The 24,958-nt window shown below is 41.6% G+C and overlaps 1 protein-coding gene across 1 annotated transcript in view; it reads right to left on the bottom strand.

Moving 5' to 3' along the window:
* Positions 1–23,182, bottom strand: part of adamts16 (ADAM metallopeptidase with thrombospondin type 1 motif, 16) — a 72,510-nt gene extending 49,328 nt beyond the window's left edge. The window contains exons 1-5 of the mRNA XM_033640092.2: positions 22,609–23,182; positions 22,372–22,453; positions 17,961–18,319; positions 5,945–6,365; positions 2,413–2,615 (exon numbers count right to left, since the gene is read on the bottom strand). Coding sequence (XP_033495983.1) covers positions 2,413–2,615; positions 5,945–6,365; positions 17,961–18,319; positions 22,372–22,453; positions 22,609–22,692 — 1,149 coding nt within the window. The 5' untranslated portion in view covers positions 22,693–23,182. The remainder of the gene's footprint in view (positions 1–2,412; positions 2,616–5,944; positions 6,366–17,960; positions 18,320–22,371; positions 22,454–22,608) is intronic.
* Positions 23,183–24,958: the final 1,776 nt, after the last annotated feature.

Raw genomic sequence — 24,958 nt, 5'->3', positions numbered from 1 at the left:
TTGATGGTATCGGTGAGGTTTGACAGCCACAACTGCTGTTTTCAATTCGGCTTCTCTTTCTCACACAGATATCTGACCATCAATCACAACACTTTAGGCTTTGAAAGTGGACCCCTAATCTTTTGCTGTTGTTCCCTCTGTCTTTCTCTCGGGCCCTGTGAATACTTCAGGTGCCACTCACTAAGCCTTTCCCCCACCCTTGGAACACCCTTATTCTTTCCTTATGATCCTGATGTTTGGTCTTTCTCTGCACTGACTCATGAGAAGACACATGGCTGTGGTTTGTTACCAAATTCGAGCAGAACTCAGAGGTCAGAGAGACAATCAAAACCACTTTCTTAAAGTAAGATCTCCTGGAACACCAGTGTCTGACAGAGCTCCAGATTTGCAGAGTTTAACAGATACAGTGATTCACTGTGTTTTCAGTGCCTCATAGAAAAAAACAATCACTGGTATCCATAGAGCTTCAGTGTTTTGTGGTACATAATGTACACTGTGTTTTTTTAATTTGTAATTTGTGGTGTAATTAACGCTTTTGAAGTCTTTCCACTCTGCCTTGAAGAAAACATAAATCTACGTAAATGCTGGGACAGCATATCAAATTTAACTTTTAACAAATATTAAATAACCCTTCTGAGACCCATGAGAGCTGGCAGGTGGGGTAGGGGGTTGGGTGTTTTCTGTGAAACTCCATACTGTATTTAGGTGACTCCTCTGAGGCGGGCTGTGACCGCTCCAACTTGGTTTCTACTAGAGGGAACTATGTTTTCAAAATAGATGGATTATCTTTGGATTTGTCAGTCAGTCATTAAGTAGCAAAACGAGCATGACGGAATTTGCTTGCAGATCAGCTGAGAGGGACGGGGGGACACTGTGAGCGTTGCAGCAATGATCTCAGCCAGGTATCGGTTTCATGTTTTTAGATATGCTCTCTCTGATAAGTAAGAATGGAGGACAGGGGTTTCAAGTCACTAAACCCTGAGCCATGGCAAACATCATATTAATTTATGAATGGCTTCTAAATCAGTCTCTGCTGATGCATGCCCTTTACATGCTACATAATGACAACTGTGAGGTCAGGCTTAGGTTTGGCAAGTGTATAACATGCCAAAACTTCATGTGATGAGAGGAAATATGTCACCACTAACTGATAGTCTTTGTTGCACTGCTGTTAAATCCACATGGAACGATGTTTTTGTAAGCTGATGCACTGCAAGACTCTCCTTCCTTAAATAAAGTTGAAACACATGGCGTTGCAAGTAGAAAAACCAAGCTGCAAACTCAAGTGCTGGAAAAGAAGCCAATGCAGAAATGCCAGTTCATCAACTGGCCACTTAAGGCTGGCTCCAAGAGTAAGTCAATCCCATGCGGCAACCTGCGGGGCTGAAGCTAACATGGAAGTGCCAAAAACTGAAGTTCCTCAAATGGCCACTCGAGGCTGGCTCTAGAAGCCAGTTAATCCGCGTAGAGCCCCATGTTCAGTTACCCAATTTTACAGCAGACATGAACATGTTTACAGACTGGTTTTGGTATCTATAGCTAATTTCCCCCTTCATGACAACAGTAAGTCAGCTACACATAATTAAGGCAAGCTGCTTATGTGACAGGCTGTCTGCCGATAGTGCTCTTAGCTTCTCAGTCAGATCCACTCCTCATTCCTTCAGAGCTCCAGCCTCTCCCCTAAATATGGTCACTTCTGGCTCCAAAAAAAAAAAAAAACAAAGATGGTGAAAGCCGAAAATGCCAAATTCAAGGCCTCAAAACAGGAGTCCAAAAACCGATGGGTGATGTCACAGTAGCTACATCTATTATTTTTTCAGACTATGGTCAGTGCCCATAGACACCCACATTAAACTTCCCATCCTTACACCAGAAATAAACATGCTGACAGCCTAGGACAGACAAAACAATGTTGGTCTCTGTAGCTAATTTACACCTTAACCATGGCGTAACCCCAGATTCACAAAGGAAAGCCATAGCTGTCACAATTTCATAGTTTTTTCAATTCATAGAAATTAATTGTAAAATTTTGGTCACCTAAAATACTTGTTCAGCTTTTGGTTGTATATGGTCACTTCTGGTTCCAAAAAACAAGATGGCAACAACCAAAACGCCAATGGGTGATGTCACATTGGTTATGTCTATTACTTTACACAGTCTATGAGGAAAACATTCTACATCTCATTTGTTACTCATAAAAATAGGACTGGGAGTCAGCAACGCTAGCTGCTCTTTGAGGTCTTTTGAGCTAAATGTTCACAATGACAATGTTTACATGCTTTTGTTTAGCAGGTATAATGTTGACCATGCTCCCCATCTTTGTCTAGCATGTTAGCATGCTAACATTTGCTAATTAATACTGAACAGCTCCTATGACATTCATCACTGTACTTATAATCAGGTTTCCCTCACCATATTAAGCACAGTAAGAACATATGTGGTAATGTTCTCATGGCCGTGGTTATCCATCATCTTCCTGTCCACCACCACCAGTGTCTCCACGTTCAGCTTCTGATTGCCATGGCTCTTCATTAGCACAGCTCTTTTGTTCCTCGGGATGAACTTGTACTCATCTGGAAGGATAAAGACATCCTCTCCTGGAGGTTTGGGCATGTCTGGATAAAACAGGATAAAGGAGGTGAAAATTTAAAAACTAATTAATTGTTTTGAATGAAAACATATACAGCAAATACAGAACAAACTGAATGAGGCTTTATGAAACACACTGTGGCTGCAGAGTGAACATGACTATTGCACAGTAAAGTGGGTTGTAAGTGACTGATGAAAGAAAAAACAATCATGCATATAATAGCAAGTTAATAGCAGCTATGACGTCCATTACAAATATACAACCCTTCCTTCCCACAGATTATGTTAGTGCATTACTTGAAATGAACCTATAGCCGTATGGCCAACTTTGACTGTGAGTGTTAACCAGCTATTCTGGCAAGTAGCTGACAACCATTTTGGATGATTAACTATACTCTTACTTTCATGAGCTGATGTCATGCATTAACTGCAAACTGATATTTTTTTCTGTTGTTGACCCTGGCACTCTCAGTGTTATGCTTAAGTAAAGTGTGAAACCACAGTATGTGGCTGTACATTTGCAGCAACTACAGCAAGTCAAATTTTCTCATATATGTTCTATGAAAGCTTTACATTGACATTACTAAGAGCAAATCCATTTTGCTGTCAGTGTGGTCACCACAGAGACCTCTGATATTCATAACACAATGCTATATGATGATGGACAAAGGCCGTTTCTTGATTCATTACAAAAGGCAAATGTATGTATGAACCTATCTCTGTTTTAATCCACTTGCAAACTTTGTTAATAAAAGTAAATTAGAATGGCGCCCAACATTAAGTCAGTGTTTTATAGATAAGATTTTTTTTCTGTAAAGGATAGCTGTAAAAATGATGATGTAAATTGCAATGAATTCACAATACAAGCTCATTGTGGAAACTTATCAGCACTTTGTTAAAGTGAGCATGTGACTCACAAAACACACTTAATTTTGACATCAAATGCCCAATGCCCTGTTTTTAACTCAGCGTTTGATGCTGGGTCGCCTTTGGGAAACACGCCTCACATCCTTTCTCACTTCTTCACAAGAGGTCAATAGTACATACAAGTCACAGCAAAGCACAGCCTAAAATTAATGTGGCCTGTGACGTTATTGCCTCAAATCTGCACTTTCATGTTTCTAGGTTATCACAACCCTTTACCTATCACTGCTTGGTGATGATAAACTATAAAGGCTAGAAAGTTTGCTTACATAGGCAGACAGCAGGTGAGCGACCAAAGTGCCTTTTTGACTAAAACAAGGCACAGGTGTCCCATGATGTCATCCTATGGGAATGTAAACATCAGTGTGTTTTCACAAGGGACAAACAGCTGGGGTTCTGCAGGGTAATGGTGGTGGTACCAGTCCAATCCCTGTGACCCTCTCTGTCGAATGACCCCCGTGACACCAGCAATGTTAACTGATCTTGTGGTAATTTCTTGAGAGCAAACATTTGTCACAGTTTGAAGTGAATATATAAAACACTTCCCTTAACCTTTCACAGGTCATGTCACTAATGTCACCAAAATATCCATGTAGATTGAGATAATATTCCTCTGAGGAATCATTTGTCATCACATGAAAAACAAATCAAAACCACCCCTGAAAGCATCCCGGCTTCAGGGTCATTTTACAAGGAAATTTACCAAACATGTTGATTTGCGATTATGTTCAACGGTTACACGATCTCCTCTGTTAAATTAGACTGATGAGACAAAAAGTCGGGAATTATAACTCTCTTGTTAAGTCACTAAAAACACACAATCTCTGTCTAATGATATGTAATGACAACACATGTTAGCACATAATGTGTTACTTTTAATGTAGTATGACAAATAATGCACCATGTGTTGTCCTTACCACATTAGTACTGCAAGTACCCTTAAATATTGTGCTAACATTAATATGGGAACATATTAATGTTAGCGCTGTATAGTCTCTGTGGTCTCCTCACACCAGCCAACCACAGCCCTGTGAGGTTGACTGTTCACACAGTTAACCGGACATGTCAACAAATGAACTTATTATCATATGTCAATCTTTTTTCTTTCCTCTGTGACACTGTAAGTGATGTAATAATAATTCTTCGAAACCACTAATTTAGTTAAATCTGGAAATTTGAGAATGTTATGACAATGTGCAATGTGAGATGTATGTCGAGGTGGGAACATTCTTATTTAGGTGTCAAATGTTAACTATTTTAAACTGAGGAACTGAAAAGGGCAAAAATGACAACATGATATTTTCAGAGAAAAATATGTCACATAATCTAATTTTGTGAGTTAAAGTAAAAAAAATAAATCCAAAGGCAAATATCCCTTAGGTAGAAGAATATAGGTGAATAAGACAGACCTTATTCTCTTCTTGAGTTGCTGAATCATTTGAAAAGACATATCCTCCTGGGACCCAAGCTTTTGTTTGGTATGCATTTTTAATCTCTCTTAGCTATTTCGAATCAGTAATATCTGATAAGTATAACAAACTAAACATTGTCTTTGAACAGGAAGTAGTTTTTGAACTAAATGATGTCCTCATAGGGGGACATTGGGCGTAAAAGGGTGTAATAAACTATAAAACAGTTCATTTAAATGCCTGAACATTATTCATTTTGTAACTCTGTCTGAATTTTCCTTGCTCCATACTCCAAGCTAGGAATGTCCTTTTTGTCTGTCACTCCCAATTGGCCTGTGTGAAGTGCTGCAATAATGTAGTCCCAGTGTCCACAGACATGATGATAATAAGGTCCCAATGTCTTCAAATACTTCCTAATTAACAGTGTCTTAGCTTTTTATTGCTGCAAAAAATGGTCAAATGTGTATGCAATATTAAACTACAAACATTATTATAAACAAGTTTCAACCATAAAATTTCTTCAGATTTGTTCAGGTTTTGTACCTTGTCCACTTTTGTGTCAGGATCAGCTACAGACTGACTTGGCAGAGATGGCTGCCATCTTGTTTTTCCATGTATTAGTGTATTTGTATGTGCCTTTGCTAGCACTAGATGACAGAAAAAGAGTGTCTACAAATGAGGACAACAGGTCTAAGTTAAGCAGAATGGAGTATAAGGTGCAGCAAACCCAAAATTTGATGTCCTCACATGAGGACGCAGAGTCTCAGGAGGATATTGTATCATCAGTGCAGGAAAGATTCATGCTGTTTTACGTCTCTCCATGTCTTAAGTGTGTGCTTTGATTTGTGGTAATGTAAACAGAGAACTAAAGAAATTTGTGTTACTGTCTCTGTGTTTACTTAATATATGCATGGGAAGCAGTTATGTTTATTAATGCATCTCAGCATGAGGAGGTGGTAAACGAAAGTGCAGTTTATAATAACGCTGCATGTGGATTAGAATGAGAAATTGCCCTTACATACATTTCTTCCGTCTCCCGCAGAAGTGTTGCCTCTGCCTCTCCCCATGTCTGTAGTCGTTTTCGTGGAGATGGCTGTGTGGGTGATGGCTGCCGTCACTGTGTTCCATCTGGTCACCATGACCGTTGTTGTCATCGCCATGGTGCTGATCTTCATGTACTCTGTTGTATGTGGAGTCCGTCTGTGAGTTTGTGGATCTCTTGGTGACAAAGTGTCTGTGTGATTTGTGATGAGTTGAGTCTGGGGATCTCTTCTGAAGCTCCCGGGGGTCATGACCTCTCTGCTCTGTCCGGGATTCTCGCTTGCTCTTGTAGAGGATGTGTGGCTGGTGACTGGAGGGTGCTGTGAAGTTCTCTCTCTGGGCAAGGCTGTGGGACACGGGTCTCAGAAAGTAGTCTGCATCCTGTGTTCTGATCAAACCTGACTAGAGGCAAAACAGAAAGTCCTATTAGCTTTTAAGCACTGGCTTGCAGATCTATTTTGCTTGGAAAAAAAGATGCAGTAGAATTTTTGACATTCATTTTTAGATGTACTTACTCAGCCTTTCAAGAGCTAAAATATTTAAAAGTCACCTGTAGAGTAATAATTCTTGGTGTCTAACACCTCAACAGCTGACACAATATCTTCCACTCAAAAAGTAGCCTATAGGGCCATGAACAAAAGAGTACCTTTCTCCAGTTATTCGTTTAACTTCCCAAACTGTCTCTGTCAGCAATTAGTCAAGATTTGACTCACAGGTCATTGCGAACCTGACCCCCCAAACCTCTGCGAGGCTCAATTACTGGCAGTGTTTCTTCAGGTTCAACATCTGTTTTGCTGTTCAGGGTCAGACATTATCTCAGCAAAATCTAAATAAGACTCGGTCGAAAAGAAGAGGTTCAAACAAAAGTGCTAGTGTGAGGATGAAAGGAGTTGGCATCTCGCTTGCAAACAATGTACACACTCATGGTTCTCAAGCTTTAGGCACATACCTACTTTAGTATTCACATGTATTAGAGATGTATTAGAAAGAGTGTCATCTGAATATAATATGTAACAAATCCTTTTTTACAATGCAGATGTTATGGATTCTCCTCACTCTTTGAAACTGCTATTAGGAAAAGCCTCACTTCAAGTACCACTGCCTTATGCTTTTGATTTTAGGGTGCAGGTTATGGGAAAGCCCATTATACATTTTTAAAGGTCCAACACAGGTTTGCTCCAGTTGACCTTTTTCTCTCTCTTTCTCTGTCTGTCTGTCTCTTTCCCAAAGAGACAGAGCCATTTCCAGTTTTCATATTCCATTCTCAAATAACTTCTATCAACACAGCCGATTCAGACACTTGGAGGTTACTTTCTCTTGCTCTCGGCCTCTCTCTTTGTCTCTCTTAGTCTCTCCAAACACGCACCACATCTGTGTTGACAGTCAACTGGCACAGAGTGTTTGGACTGTAACTGTTCTTGGCAGAAATAGCAGTTTCCCTAAAATACGTTTAATTGACCCTTTTTTTTTTTTCTTTCACTGCGAGTGGAGTGTGAGGTCCTTGGCTGATAGAAACAGGCTGACACAGTGGCAGTTGTGAGGCTGTGGCTGGCCCAGGGTGAGCGCGTATGCATATATGTGTGTGTGTGTATGACAGCCTCAGCGGCAAACAAGGTGGATGTGTGCATGTCGGACAAAGAAGGGTGAGCGTGGAAGCTGGGAGGACAGAAATGATACATGTCCAACTGAATGTCTGCCTGTGCAAATGTGTAAAGATGTGTGTGTACCTGTGTGCACTCAAGAGGGAGTGTCTCTTGTTGCCATCAGTCAGTCTTGCAGGAGCAGACCTCTTTATGTGATGTGTTTGATGTTGCTATAATGATCTCCGCAACCGATTTTCCCCATTTCATCATCACTTACTACCCCGGGCCTCTGCCTCAGCCAGCCTTTCAACCACAGATCAGGAAACCAGTGGAACAGAGTCCCTGGAAAATACTGTGACTGTATTAAGCACAAGTTGAAAATGATGAACTTTGTGAATACAAGCCAGCACAGATGTGTAAGCTGTGACCGCAATGGCTGCAGAGTTTACAGCTGTCATCACATAATATAAGTTATCATGCATTTATCTTATAAATATTATATATTATTGGTTTGACAGCAGCCAAACTGACTTAGTCTCTGAACTGCTATAAAATATGAATGGCCAAACGTTGCATAATTTGACAGCAAAGAAAAAAACAAGGACTTATTTAAAAGTACACATGCATCTGTATGATTCCTGAAAAATTTCAAAGCAGCTTATTGTCAAATGCAGGCTAGCATGTGGGGAACGTGTCCTCAAATCCAATTGTTAACTTTTATGCCCTTACCGCAAGTCAGCGCACATGTGTTTACAGGTGTCTCTGTGTCAGATAATGATCATTTCCCACTGTACAGAAACTGGTACTTGCCAGACAACCAGAAACCAGAAACAGTGATGCAGAAATATATTTGAAGACATATTTACAGCCGGAAACATGCTTTTTGGCCCAGTACTTACTGAGATGATAACAATCTTTTAGGCCCATTAAAAAACAAAACAAAAGCTTCACAGTCAAGTCCTAAAGTTTCAGACAGTGTGCATGTTTTGCTATATCAGCAACTCACCAGCACTGTCATTTCTGTTCTGCGTTAAAACCCCCCCGAAACCACAGCTGTGGTTTCAATCAAGACTGTGTTGCAACCAATTCTATGAAACAACTGACCTTGATATACAAAAGGGTGTGGGATCAATTATTGAGAAAAAGAGAAAGACAGAAGAGAGAGGTTTGCTAATGTGTTACCACCTTCCACTGTGGCTTACTTGCCAGCGGTCAAGAAATAATCCTCGCCGGGAGCCCTCGCCAGGATCGTTGGCTACAATCACATGTGACAACCTGTGCATGATCCTGTCATACGCATGGCACCCGCTTCAGCGCTGTGTAATCATAGGCGATTGTCATAATTTGGATCCAAGTTTCGGTGAGGCCTCTGACCTGAACTGAGCTGCTGTCAACCTTCAAAATTTCACATGCTAAGTATTTGCTCTGTCTGGGTGGGTGGTTGAGAATTAGGGCATTAGTGTGTGGGTAAAGCAGCTAAATGGATGCCATGTGATAGTTTAAGGCATACTTTGCTGATTTTCAAGAAGCTTTGTATCATAACAATATGGGTAGTATATATAAATGAACCATTTATAAACTCCCCTCTTCGTCATCCAGCAGATTCGCTGGCTCTTTAGATCATTACTTCCTTATTTTTAAATGACCCCCACCTCTCTCAGTCTCAGATCAAACTGGCCAAAAGGCAAATTAGGTAGTGGTGATCAAATACAAACCAAGATTCTGCTACTGTATGGCCTCCTATTTGCCTAGAATGTCTTCAGAAACATATCTTAGTGCACTGTTTGGCTGTAATTTGAGAACTTGTGAAGAAGAAGTGGGAGCCATACTGTTTCCTGTATTGTAAAAACAGAGGCTGAAAACACTGACATCAAACAGCAATGCAGTGCTAATTGAATATGAACCAATATTTTGTTATTTCTTGCCTCAAATGTTTTAAGGAACACATTTTAGCTTACTGTTCAACTGTAATTCGAGTTTGTTTATTACCAACCAGCTGCCATATTGTATCCTGTGGAAAACAATGGAAAAACAGCCAGGCGCATATTACGCCACCCACCACTGGGAGCGTTTATTGGTCCGTTGTGGCGCAGTGCATGCTGGTAGTTGTAGGGTTTTTTTCTATTCCTTTTTTCCCCTCTGGTCATGTAGCATAAATTTCAAAAGTATTTGCATCTTTCTTCTGCACAGACAGCCTAGGTTTATGAAAAGACCATCTTTCCAGCAGTGAAATACTTTTTTATGAGAAAGGTTTATGGTGATTTGGTTGAAGCTTTTAGAGGATGGGAAATAAAATGTTTTTGTCATGAGGGGTTATTTTTGGTCCATCCGTTCCAGTGGCAGTAAAAGGAGATGGGAAAGATAAAGAAGAGGAAATCCACGATGGAAAGACAACATCATAGGACATACACCTGCAGCCTGGACTGTTTAGCAAGGAGTTGTTTTAGAAACTGCCATGTTCTGATATATATCAAAGAGTAGTCTGGAGTTGACAGGGTCATCTGGCTGACATTCAGTCTAAAGAACTATGTATTTACTGTGGAGATATGCACAGAGCTGTATTACTTACAGTAGGCTTATTTTCAACCGCATACTGCCAACTCCACCTGACTCACGTGCTAAGAAATTCCCAAACGTGGCTTTGCTTTCACTGTTGTTTATATCTGCATGCGACACTGAACTATTCAGAGCGGTATGCAGATACACTATATATGCATGTATGTGGAAAATAATTCAAAGGAGAATCAGGCAGAGGTAGTAATTAAAAACATGCTGCAACCTTAGCCAAAGCCTTGTAACTATTCACATGAGGCATGTCAACAACCATGAAAGTCATGATGGCTATGACTGCGTTTCATGGTGACCATGTTCACTCTCTGACGACCACTTCTGTCTCTTAACAGCACCGCAAGCATATGTTACATCTACAGTTTCTGTGGCTCCAATTCCAGGATCCCTCAGCAAATTAAGGGATTTATGGAGATCACTATGCAAGCTTATTTTCAACCGCATACTGCCAACATATGGATGTACTGCATGTATTGAAATCTAAGTAGATCTGTGATTCCACGCTCCCAGCAGTAATGTGTATTTCTATACAACTTCAAATTTGTTTCTAACAACCCTTGTCTTCTCAAATCTTGGTTACTTGTTAAAGTCAAATTAAGGGTTTTCATGCTCAGGGATGAGCTACTGGTATGGCTTATGTTTGAGGCTCCATCATAAGGAGAAGCACGAGTTTCCACACATCGCTTCAGTTCCTCCCATCTACATCTGCTGTCACACTGTCTGGATAGAATGTTTCCCCTTAAGATACATCAGTGCCTCTTTTTTTGTCTTCATGCTTTTTGTCCTGTGCAAAAGATATTCACTCCAGATGTTAATGTTGTGTTTAACTTTTAACTTGTGTTGGTAGGTTCTCTGTTCTTCAAAAGGATGGAAATTTTATATCTAGAGCGTAGAACAAGCTGTTTTATTTGTATGCAGAACCCAGACTAGAAATTGTACAGAAACACATATGTAATGGCTGTATACTGTCTGTACAATGAATTCAAAATGTTACTGTCTTCAACAAAGCAACATGCGTCCGCTTTGTCAGCCAACATACCCCACAGATAATCTTTTTATGATGTCTTCAGCCTGTAAACTCTGCACAGTCTCTAAACTTGAATGAATCTGCTGCTTCCTCAGCGTATGTGTGTATGCGAGTCACTATGTTAAGAGATTAGGTCAACTACTGCCTTTCCTAAATAGCCAAAGTCATCAGATTACACGCTGTGCTCTACAAGGTGCAAATAGCAGTCATAAAATGCTGAAACACTACTTGGGAGGGCGCAAACAGCTGGACCCTTTGGAGTCAGACGCATCCAGACATGCAGCGACAGGAAAAGGGGGGTATGGGTTGGAAAACGGAACGGAAGCATTCAGTGCATTACAAGGTGCACCTGACGGTGTGTAGTATATGGTTCTCTCCTTCACTCTGTCTACCTCTCTTTAAGTTGCTCCCTCTGATGGTGCCCGAAAGAGACCAAAACCCTACTGCTGTACGTAACTAAGAGTTCATATTTATTACTTAAGTCCAAGCATATGAGAAGTACATACATTTGAGAGCTTAGACATTTTAATACAGTATCTAAGAGTAATAATCAGATTGACTTATTAAGTATCCTTAGTTTTTGTATTGTCACACAAAACACACAACCAAGCAAAAACAGCAACACAAGAATTTACGGGGGAAAAAAAGCAAATGAAATAAAGAAAAGCTGGCATCACAAATCTATTCTTCAAAAGCAAATTTCCAAACAACCTTTCTTTTGGCAGATCAATGTGCAACAAAAAGTCTTTGCTGTGTTTGGTGTGTGCAAACTGGTTCCATGATGGCTACATTTCTAGCAGTTGAAGGCACGGATTCAAGCATTGGCTCAATGTTGACAGGGTTTATTGGAAAATTGGGAATGATACTCTGACGTTGCACTTCAGTACCAGACACCATTTCTTAATCAATTAGCGATCTCACTTTAAGCTGTACCTTAGTCATTTGTTGGCGAGCTGTCCAGAGCCCATTACACCAACGGGATTTCTATCAATTTGGAAACAACAAACCTTCCAAACTGGCTTAATCCCAGTCTCTGTGACACATGGCTGAGTACCCAACCTACTTTGTACAGCTGAGAAAACCATGAGTGATGTTAGCAAATGATAAAACAAGTAACAATCCTTTAAGATCATTTGACTGATCTCACTGCATGTTTGGAAAATTGATTATAGCGACCTGCCAAGACCACACTGCCTGCTTTTCAAAGCATTGTCACATCAATGACCATCCCTCATATATTCTTGGAAATCCCAGAGGTGGGACGAGTGTGCAACATTCTATTATAAAGACTACTACAAGGCCCGAGGCAAGAAACACACCCGCCCTTTTACAAGAGGAAAACACATGATCTCAGAGTGATTTGTAGTGGGAGGACATTTAGCATTTTCCTTTGGTACAAAAGAAAGGTGTGCATTAGAAGTCTGGGTAAAATTAGATAAACAGATACTGATGTGAAGCTCAGTGTAAAGAACAATGATGTACATTTACAGGCAAAAACAGACCAAATTAAAGTTTGAGATGCTCTTAAATAATGTTTACTAGTCGAGTAATTAAAGCAAGTAACTGTTTCCAGTTTGCGGTAGCACAGCAGACTACTCCATTTTAACAAGACTGAGAATTTACAGCTGTGTACAGCTCTGTGAGGCTGTACTTACTGTAAGCACAGTGATGTTTTGAGCTAAATGCTAATGTCAGCATGATAGCATGCTCACAGAGATGATCCTATGCTGAAGTTAAGGAGGCATAATGTTTACCATGTTCACCATCTAGCAACATTTGCTAAATAGCACCAAGAAGGTTGACAAGAGGAAAAGTCACAGTGTCATATTGCATCATGTATTTGGGGTACAGCACATCCATCCATCCATCCATCCATCCATCCATCCATCATTTTCATTTGATTATCTAGGGGCAGCAGGCCAAGCAATGCACCACAGACATCCCTTTCCCCAGCAATGCTTTCTAGCTCCTCTTGGGGGAACCCCAAGGTGTACCCAGGCCAGATGAGATATGTAGTCCCTCAAGCGTGTTCTGGGTCTATCCCGGGCCCGCCCTGCCAGTGATACGTGCCCAGAACACCTCTAGCAAGAGACGCCCAGGAGGCATCCTAATCAGATGCCCAAACTACCTCAACTGACCCCTTTTGACGTGAAGGAGCAGCAGCTCTACTTTGAGCTCCCTCTGGATGTCCGAGCTAAGGCTAAGCCCAGCCACCCCACAGAGGACACTCATTTCGACCACTTGTACAACACATGCACGGTAAAATCTGGTCTGCACTTGTCAAAAGGCTCAATAGCTGGTACACTATCATAGAACACGGGGTTGACTGATTTGTGTTACTGAGGCGTCCTCAGTTGACCTTGGCTTGGAAAATATTTTATACGGGGGAAAAAAAAAAAAAAAAAGAGTTACAATTCTGCAATTACCGAAAAGGTCCTTAATAAAAGACAATCATGAAATGCTCTCCATGTAAAAGTTCTATTGCAGCTTACAGCATTTCAGCCGCCACCCAGTGGAGCCTACCCAAAAAGTTCTTTCGCGCACCCAGTGCACCCACAGAGGCTAAAAAGAGCACACCCAGAGAGCACCTGAGTGGTCACCATCCCTTTATTTCTAGCATCTTCTGCTGTAACCCTCCAACACCACAGCACCAATTACACTGTGCATGTGTAATACCACATAGCTCCCATAGGGTCCCAGTCTTAATTCAATAGCCTTGATTAGCACTAAACAAAACAGTTGAGGCTGAGGTGAATGTCTGCAAATAAAAGTCATACAAAAGTATACAAATTGAAATTCTGACCTGACTATTTCGCTAAATAAGTAGTTGAGGGATCACCAAAGTCAGTAGACTTTATCCTCTGGGGACTAGGAATGTCTGTTCAAAAGTTAGTTCCAATCCGTCCACTAGATGTTGATATTTCTGTCTAGACCAAAGCAGTGAACTGACGGACCAATAAGGCCATCCCCAGAGCCATACTGCTAGCATGGCTGAAAATCACTCAATATGTCATATATGGGGGAAAAAAATAATGATTCATCGTGTCAGAGTTAAACAATGCCTGCATGGCACCCTCCTCACCCCTCAACTCCCTCACCCCCATAAAATCCAGACTAAAGAGGATTACGCCGCAGCATAAAGTCGACACAGAGAGGGACCTGCTTTATGATCCTCTCTTCCACATGTGTGTCACTGCGCAGAGTCTCGAACCATTTGGCAGGTGAACAGAGTCAGTGGGATTGGCCTGCTTCTTTTATTTCATCAATTCCTTGCTTGTAAGGACGAGATTTTTATGGTTGAACTCCCTACTGTCATCAAAGCCAGGCTAACCACTATATGGGCTGCCAGAAGAGGGGAGTTGAAAAGGCAACTTATATATAAGCTTTACAACGTAACACTCCTTACAAGGGGGTTTTCAGCACTTCAAAATGCCAGGGAGGGAACAATGAGCCTTATGGCCTTCATCTATGCCGCATCTCTGTCTTTGTTTCTTTATCTATCTCTGTCGCCAAGCCTGAGAAAACACTAACATGCAGACAGAGTGTAAGAGTCAAAGACATTTTGTAATATTAAAAGCTTCCCTTATTTACAGCAACCAATGCAGTTATCGCAAATGACCAACAGTGACAATACACAGAATGTATGTTTACATTATCTCAGTGAGTTCTAACTATCTCGATGAATGTAAATACAAAATGGCTGATAGCAATGTAAATGAATAGCTTTGTTTGCAGAGACTTATTACAACACAATCACACTCAACACAAACAACCCATGCTGCATATATAAACATAATGACAACATACATTAACAAAATGAACAGGCCAGACTATTCCAGATGAATTTTGACACTAAACACCAAAATGGTCATCACACTCCCGCATTTGTGCCACACATGCAAAGTGGGAGGAAAAATATGTCTTGTATTGAAAGTAGCTGTCCTTTTAGATTCTGCTATGTAATTTCTAAGTCAGGTTCAATTCAGAAAATAATTTCCTTGTCAAGTAAATTTTCCCAAACAATGACAGAGCAAATAAGGGTGATAGAATGATCTCATCTAAGTGTTATCATGCTGCAGTTGGAGGCCTCTCTCTGATACAGCTATTGATCTATGTTGCTATGGTCAATATTTACCTCCCTCCTGCCAAATAAGAGCTTGGCCAAAGTGCAAGGTCTCCCCTCAGGTGGCCCAGTGAACTTTGTTACCAAGTTCTGACCAGTTGTCGGCATATAAACTAGAACATCTGGAGCAAACAAAACATAGTATGTGTAAACGACTGTGGGCACACACATACACAACACGGGTAGATGAGTTTGAGTATTACACTACATCAAAGATAGATATATGTAACACCAACGTTATTATGTTTGAATGTTGGAATAAATGTAAAGCTTCCTCTTACATTCAGCATTCAGGTCATGTTGTAAAATGCAGTTCAGCACTTTTGATCTATATTTAGTGTTCCCCAGGAGTCTAAATAACTTAGTCTGTTGATGTAGTTTTGCATGCAACTCCCTAATTCACACAAGAAAAATGTCAGCTTCTCATTGATGCACTGACCCAGTCCGTCCTGGCCAGCCTCAGTCGTGAGAACCACATTTACAGTCTGAGCAACCCCGGACCTTTTGGCTGAATCTTTTATTGGGATCTGGTCTGTAATGCAGACACGAGCGCACACACACACACACACACACACACACACACACACACACACACAGGGAAGAAGAAGCATCCCTGGAGATGTGCCATTCTCTGGCCATTCTCTGACTTTAGTTTCAGAGGGCGATTCTCAGACACAGCAGTAGACCTCTACAATGGAAATATAAACAACAAACTAGCACAGACAGACCAGGAATTTATTATATTTTTAAAAAACCAAAAAGCCATGCAGAGATGATTTGTGGTCATATTACTTTTTAAGGCATTTTTTCGGTTAAAACTGTGAAAAGACAGCAAATTCTAATGGCAATATTTCATTTTCCTTTCTGCTGTAACAAGGTCCTCCAGAAGTAATATGACCACAAGCTCGAATGCTTTCAAGACTCGGTCCCCTTTCTCACATTTAAGGACAAATAATTAACATTACAAGAGTCTCTCTGACCACAGCCAAATTGCCGCACTGTGGCTCCAGTGATTGTTTAGTTCTAAATGAATATGTCTGTATGTGAGCTCAAGACTGAGAGGATTAGTGAGTATTCATAAAGTCCTTTGTTCTCCAGTCCAGACTGCTAAGAGGGGCAAGTATAACACTTGGGGTCTTACTGGGGTGGAACTACTTCACTCAGGCTTACTTAATGTCATTCTTACAGTAATGTTTCCTTTATGTTCAAGCAGAAGAGGAGGACCACCAAGGCAAGCACTGAAATTCAGACAAAACAAGTCCAAGCATACCAACAAGCATTTGTACATTTAGCAAAATATCCATAAAACAAAACTGAAATTACCCCACAACACCCCCATAACAAATGCAGAGCTCGTCTTTGGTTCACACACAAAAACACCATGTACCTCTGTTGTGAACTGATCATTCAGCATCATAAATCTGATTAATTTTGGATTTGGATACCAGCTTATTCATGGTGTAGCTTTCAGTGTGTTGTATTTCATGCTAATATGAACATTACCAACAAGTACGCTTGCTACCAAGTTGCACCCCACCCTTCTAAACAACACAATTCAGTGCAATTAAATTTTCCATATACTGTATTTTGCAATTTGCACGCAGACAGTTCCCTGCCAATGGTGCCAGCTGTCTCAGATCTGCAAAAACTATTGCCCATGAGTTGAGAACCTAATAAAATCCATGCAAAAGATGGCACTCAAGGTTAATAAATACAAAATAAACATTTATAACTGTGAGATGTACTGCATGTGCTGACCATGAAAGCTAATGAAACAGTATACTGCATGCTAAATTAAACTATGAAATACCACCAAAACATTGTTTTGGCATGTTTGGCACGAACGTGTTTTGGGGATTTTCCTGGCCAACTGACCAAACAGTCTTTGGTGTTCACAGACTTGACTTTTCCATTCATTAGTTATTCATTAGCTGATTTAGGCAAAAGTGTCATGGACAAGGAATGAGCTAGGGCAAATGATGCGCGGCAGACTGGAGGAAGAAACTTGTGTGCATGACTTGCCAACTTAGACACTGGGTTTTCAGTCAAGCACAAGTTGGTTTTCTGACCAGACCAGACCAGACCAGACAGTGCACTGACTCTAGTGCTGTGTGAAAGGCAGCTTTACAGAAGCATACTGAAAGGACTGCTTGATGACTGTGTGTGTGTCAAAGAAAAGGACAGTGCCCTACAAAGAAAGAAAAAAGGTTTTATCTAGATTTACTGGCTGGCTGTTATCAGATTTTTCTCCTTTTTTCATACTGAATTCCCCTCTCACTCTTTCCTTTAGGTCCATGACTGGCATCTACTGTCTAATATCTTCTAACCCAAAATTACAATGTATTGGTTCAGCCATTTACTTCCAATTGGTCTCCACACTAATCAGCATGACAAGAACACTCACGCTGTGTTTATATTATCAGTGGTCCCAGGATGAACTAAATTTCTTAAATTTGGCTCAAAGGCTCAATTTCTTCTAGGTCATTGAGTGTAATTACAATACTCACTTGGTAGATCAATCCAAATGCTGCCAAAATTAAAATACAATAAAAATGTCCAAGACACATACTTCAAATTAACTGACCCTGGAGTCCTTTTCACTGATGAAAACACACTCCAACTCATCAGACTCATCTATTCCCCCCGTTCTCATCCAAAACCTCCCGCAACCCGACTCTGTGCACGTTCAGACTCACCATCCCCGTACATGTGGACAGTGCCACCGAGGAGTTGACCCTTGACCTCAGCGACCCCTGGTAAAAGCAGAGGTCGTCCTGGTGGTAGGCCCTCAGGCTCTTGGTGCCGTTCTTTCCCAGGACCTGGATGGTGAAGCCAGGTGCAATCAGGCTCTCCGAAGCCTCCCTCAGCTCCATGTGGAAGTCCTGCCCCAAGCCGCTAAGCCGGAAGTGGATTGTTTCGCTGCTGCCGTCAGTGTCTGATGAGCCTGCATCTAGGGTCAGGGATCTGCGTCGCCTTCTGCGCTGGTGGTGGGCCACTTCATGAGAGATGTAAACGCCTTGGTGGTTGACCTCGTAGGGAGATACAATCTCATACTCTGGATGAGAGATAAAGAAAGACAGAGAAAAACTGAAAATGAGGAGACTTTTGGGTGAAACACTGAATTCTAATGCAACGAGAACAAATACAGAGAGAAAATGTACTCTTTTGATATATTAGATTAACACAGATGTCATGGGATCAAGTGGTGGGAGAGATTGCAGAGCGAGAGCTATGATGTCATAAACTATACCTTAGAGATGCAACCTAACAAAAATTAAATACATTGTCCTTGTGGTCATTCTGGTCAGTCCATGACTAATTTGGTCTGTCAGCATGATTTACTGTGATACAGCGCATGCTGTGTCAGCTGCTACCTTGGTTACATCACAGACTGAGTAAAAGCTACAACCTTTTCCCCTGTTTTGTAAATTTTCCTTGACCTGCCTCATATACTTTTGCTGGCAGGGTCAAGAAAGAGTTACAAGAAGAGGAAGGGTTTTAGACAATTCCAACACAGACCCTTCAGCAGAGAGTGAATCACGTTTGACCTAGTGTTTTACTACAGTTTTTACTACAGCTCAGTCTGAATAACTGCAGGTCATAAAGGGAGATGGTGGCAGGTCACTGGCCTGGCCTCTTAGACCAGTTAAATATCTAATGGCGCAGTGGCCACTGAAACTAACGGGCTCTCCTCCAAAGGTCAACTCAGAGTAGCTGACTCTTTCAGACGCACTGAAATTGGTTTTCCAAAAGGGAATCATGACAGGAGATGCCTTTTCTGTCCATCCTGTGAGTAAGAATAGCTTGACCTACTAAAGCAAAGCATCCTGTGTGAGGGATGAAGCATGTCATCTTCTTCAAGGATTTGGATACAGGGATACAGGGTTTTGGAGACTGTGCCTGTTGCATGCACAAATGTTATGAAAGTGTGGATTTTTTTCTGTTAATAGGTAAACTATGCAGGACTGTTGTATCATCAGTGAAATTGAAAGCCAACCCCAGACTCACTATATATGGATTTTCAGAGCTGTGTCAGCAATTTTCGGAGCCTCCTCTTGGATGCATGCTGCTACTACATGATTAACACCTTTTTATTACATCCAGATCTCACCTGCATGCTGAGCCCAGGAATATCCCAAACACAGAGACATAAGAGGTCTTCAATGGTTTAATTTTGTATCAGTCTACACATTTTTTTCCAGGAAAATCCTGCACTTTAACCAAAGGTGGGATGAAGTCATTTGTTTTGCAAGTCATAAGTAAGCCTCAAGTCTTTGCACTCAAGTCCCAGGTCAAGATAGGCAAATGCTGAGTCAAGTCCCAGGGCCTATATGTGATGCCATTTCAAGAACAACAAAGTAATAATGTTAGCTAAGCATTACCTTGCTATCATAATTGTAGCCTTGACTTACCTTCCCAATGAGGTTAGAAGTCGATGTGTCTGTGTCTGGAATTCATAACCTGCACGTTTTGCATAATGCACTTTATTATTGTTGACCATCGCATGGTTTTTGTACACAAACAAAATTATCTTTAGTATATTTTTCCAGTTGGCATTCAGTAACATTTCATTAGTTTTTAATTAGTTTTCTCTTACGGGGTGGCTGTGGCTCAGAGGTTAGAGCAGGTCGTCCACTAATCGGAAGCGGTTCGAACTCCAGCACCTCCAGTCCATATGTCAAGGTATCCTTGGGCAAGATACTGAACCCCAAATTGCTCCTGATGGCTGTTCCATTGGTGTGTGAGAGCGTGTGAATGCTTACTGAGTAGCAGGTGGATCAGCCACCAGTGTGTGAATGAGTTAACGGGTAAATGTGACGTAGTGTAAAAAGCATTTTGAGTGGTCAGAAGATTAGAAACGCGCTATACAAATGCAGTCCATTTACCATTCTTGCAACTTGATTGGATGCTGTCAGATTGGTTTGAAGTGGATCTGGGAAATTAAGTGTAGACTCGCCGGAACAAAATAGCATTAAATAGCATGGCACACTTACATACTTTTTAATCTTTGGTCTTGGGAGAGGGTATTAAGTATTTTAAGTCAAAAAGCTCAAGTACGATTGAAGTCACAAGTCATTGCTGTGGAATTTCTTGTTAAAATCAAGTTGCAAGTCTTTTGTGATTTTCTCAAGTCGAGTCTAAACCCATCAAATCTGTGACGTAATCTGACCCGGTTCCTGGTCATGTGACTGAAGTCCACACCTCTGCCTTTAACTGTGGGATAAACTTTACAGGGTTTTATATTAGCCTTTGTTACTGTGGTGCAGTCTTTGTCGTAATAGAAAGTTCCTGGTGCTTAAAGCCATCACACACATTGAAACATTATGTGCCTGATACACTTAGTGTCTATGAGTAACCACCAAGCAAACAAATAAAACAGTGCCATTGTTGATTTTGTTGCAGTGTCGTAATGCTCATAGCAAATGTGTTTAGTCTTGCCATGGGAAAGCGATACATGGTGACTTTATCAGTTTAAAGTGCACAGAAATAACAGCAACCTTGGACTTACAGTCAACAAGAGCCAGTCTCAGTTACTGTACTGTATGACCTGCTTTAGCAAGCCCGAATAATGAGTAAATATAGCACAGAGACAGACATGTTTTGGCAGTGGGAGAAGCATGCAGGGTGACAGACAGTGTGTCATCACTGGCAGTGTGAATGCCTGAGGTTTGAACTTGGCTATTTGGTGCATCTTGAGGCGGACTTAAAGCCCCTACCCACAACATGACATACGCTTATTAGTGGATGCATTTATTTAAAGCACCTTGCATTACCATGACTGCATACGTTTTGGCTTGGGTGGTCAGAGTGGGAAGCAAACCTCCAACCGTTGAAGTGTTACAACCGAGATCTACTCAGAGAGTTACAGGACCGCAAAGAGCAAACACATACTTCAAGTCTCAGACATTTTCTGTGCAGACACCAAAGCACTTAGGCAAAACTAGAAAATGGACTTCTCTATCTTTGGTGTTTCGACCACCTACTCCCCAACACACACACTTTTACACCTAGTCGACTGTGTTTGTTCCGCCTTGACTCAAAAACCAGCTGCAGTGACCCGTGTCTGACAGTATACAAACAAAGAGTCTGCGGGAACAGAGCACATGCACACACACACACACACACAAACACACACATCTTGTCTGATGGACTGAGACAAGATCCTGCGGTGGTTAGTTTGTTGGTTTAGTGGCTCCTGAGTGCCATTAGTACTGATAGGGAGTCTGACCAATGGGTGCCTGGGCTTAAACTTAACAAAAGATTGAACATACAAACTCTTCCCTGAGCCGCTCTGACATAGCTGTATGGATGTTAAACACATTAACACTGAGCAATAGTCGTGTTGGCTGCGAGATGATATGAAACAGAAGTAAGGGCTTCCCCTAACTTCTGTTTCAGATCATCACCACATGTGCTCGGTGAAAGGAGTTTTGATGTTTATTTGTTGTCTGCTTTTCATGGTAACTAAAAAAAAAAAAAAACAAAGGATCTGAGGGAGAATGCACAGCCAACGCAGTTGCTGACTCAGCACACCACATGGGGTTAGATCTACAAAACAAAGAGCAGATGAAAGTCGTGCACTAACTGCTTGCACTAATTACTGCATTGACTAAGCCGCTATTGCAGCACTTCACTGAAAGCTTTTGGTGACTCCCCAGTGTGTGCTAATAAAAGGGGACCATTGATCTAGTCAGCAATTAGATTAATGTCACATACTGATGCTTTTCTATTAATGCTGATTGATCAGAATTTAGGGTTCCCTTTCGAGTAACTCATGAAATCAGCTTTTACAAAAGTAAACTATTTCTTATTCTGCTCTGGATCCCAATTTGAGCTCCACTGCTGCAGCAGACACTGATGGCTCTGTGTCAGGGTGCAGGTCGCCCCCCAGCGGTGAAGAGAGGCAACACACAGCGCAGGTGAGCGCTTTTTGATGCTGCTGGCCGTTTGAGGGATGCAATGGATGACTATGCTTTTAATCTTACAGTGCCAAAAAGCAACACATGAATCATAATGGATTATAATGCACTTTCCCCACACTCAAAAATGTCATCAAAGTCGCAGAAACACTGATTGAACCTGCAAGACGTCTTGTTTAACACTTACCTGTATGTTGAGGTAAATTGAGGGATCGGAGCACAGCAGATGCCTCCTGATGAGACTCAGCACCATTATTCAAAAGCACGCTCTGTAATGAAAGACATGCAAATATGACTTGGGCTGCGCATCCTGCAAAATAACACGGAAAATAACTCGGCACTTTGTCATTTGAAGTGTTGACAACTTTATGAGCTCTGCATGCATGTGCGTACAGGCGCAGCGGAGGTAACACAACTGACTTACTTTGCTCAGAGTGAAAAGGCAAAAAAAATGGAAAACGAGCCGCGTCCAGGTTCTCCACTCCGCGCAAATCCTCAAAAAAGCCATCTCCGTGGGTCACCTTTACGCAAAACCTGAAGCCTAAATCACACGGCCGCTTGCCAGCAATCTAAAGAGCTCCAGTGAATCACTCCAACCAGCCGCTGCAGCTCTGCAGAACTTGTGCTGAATGAGGCATCAACGAGTTTCAGATGCAGCCTTCTTCACTTGTGCCACTTTGGTTTCCATTCATTTCCAAGCGCAGTATTCCGATGCGGCAAATCGCTTCAGCTCAAGTCCTCTCTCCCGGCAAGTCATTTTCTTTTTTTCCACTCAGACAGTCCGACCAGTATCCAAAGTCTCCCTCTTCCTCTCTGCCCCTTTCTCTTTAACACACACACTCACTCTGCCGCTGTCTCTCTCTCTACCCAGTGACCCCCGCGGACCATTTTGACTCCCAGTGAAATCATGTGATTGTCTTAAATAGGCTGCGTCTCGTCTTGGCAATAGCAGACTTCTATGAAAGTCGCAGTGAGTCCGAATCTGTTCCCCCCCGGGAGCCTACCGAGGGAGCACTGAAAGCAAGGCTGCTGAGTATACTGTGTGTGTTTTGAGGAGGGGGTGTGGGTGGGTGAGTGGGGGTGGGGGTGGTAAGTGCAGCCTGTAGCCAATCACATTTGACACCTGCGCTGAGAGATGGGGTTTGTGCCCATCTCTCAGGTTGCAGGAGGATGTAGAACAGAGTCAGAAGAAACCTGTGCTCAGTTTGCTTCCAGGGTAATGAAGTAATTACATTTCCCTATTACATGCCCTGTAAGGAGACTGCAATAACAAGTGTTTGTTATGTCTGTTCCACATCAGGTAGTTTGAAATTGATGAGCCTTTTCAAAGCATAAAACAGCAATGAAAATATTTATTTGAATTCAGTAGTCTGGGTTTTGTTACCCAAATGTGATCAGGAGATTAGGCTACACCCCAAAGCAGGTAATCAGTAATTTGTGATGGATTAAGGTCTGAAATTTGACCTCTGACCCTGTTTAATCCGCTCCTCATTCTCCCATCTCTCCCGTATTCCGCAGCTGCACTGATAGGCAGCGTGCCAACATTTCTAAACTCCCCACAATCATTCATGGAAGTGCTTCGGAGTGTGGGAGCCAAAAGATCGGGGAGCGCTTGTTTCATATTCTGGAGCATTTCATCCTCCCCAAAAGAAAACCAGATGAGTTTTCTGCTGTGCTGCAGGAGAAATAAATGTGTGACGGTTTACGGTGTGATCTGTTTTGGCACTAAGTCAGAATATCTGGATCTGAGAGAGAGGAATCAGAGGTGATTATAAGATGTAGACTGTTCCACAAGTGTCTGTCTGCAGCAGGTTTTTTATAGGTTTCTTTTATTTCTACACAGCTGAAACATATGGGTTTATGTCTTTATCTTAATAGAAAAATTGAATTACAGTTGAGCATATGATGGGTCTTAGCCACAGATTCAGGTGTTCAGAACGCTAACAAATAGCCATTTAGCCTGAGATAAGGAAAGCAAACCCTAGTATCATGTTTCAGCATTTTAGGGAGAGTGATGAAAGAAGACCTCTTTGATAAATTACACTAAGTGAAAAAGTGGGACAGGACTTCAGCTCTTTATGACACTGTCCTGAGGGTTTGTGCTCGGTGTTTGAAGCATCTTCCAAACGCTCTGTGTTTTGTTTGGTTAGCGATAGTGTCACACATGAAGGATTCATTTGTTGTCAAAGACAGGGAGGGAATAAATGAGACAACAGAATGACCAACTGTCTCCTAAAAGCAGCTCCCCCACAGATAAGAAGTGGGCAAAAGTAGATGTAAGAACATTGTCATCCTGAGAGTATTATGCTCTAAGCCTATAAAACTGATACATATACACAACTGACTTCCAGATTTCTGCCGAAGTTCGCCAATTCTGGATTCAATCAGTGATAAAATGCCATCATGAAGACAATTCCTACCATATGTTTGGAGGCTCGGGAAATCTTTAGTGTCAGCTGCTGCTGAAGTTATATTGCCCCTCCTTCTCCTCATGCATTTACACACACCCACACACACACACACACACACACACACACTCCCCTGACTTGTACAAATGTGTGCACACACTGCAACACAATACTCACTCTGCACCTGAAAACATACTGCTCGCATATTTCTGTGCGAGTCAGTTTTCTATATTTGTTCAGCAAATGCACACAGCTGATTGGAAAGTTTTCAAACTCTGAAACAGCCTGACTGTGTTGCATTCTAAGACTATGGAACAGTCTGACTGTAGTGTGCTACACTGTGGGGGGTGTGCAGGTACATCTGAT

The sequence above is a fragment of the Epinephelus lanceolatus genome, chromosome 10, assembly GCF_041903045.1.
Source record: "Epinephelus lanceolatus isolate andai-2023 chromosome 10, ASM4190304v1, whole genome shotgun sequence".
Classification (NCBI taxonomy): Eukaryota; Metazoa; Chordata; class Actinopteri; order Perciformes; family Serranidae; genus Epinephelus; species Epinephelus lanceolatus.
Note: the sequence above shows the minus strand (reverse complement) of the source record. Positions and strands in the feature narration are given on the sequence as shown.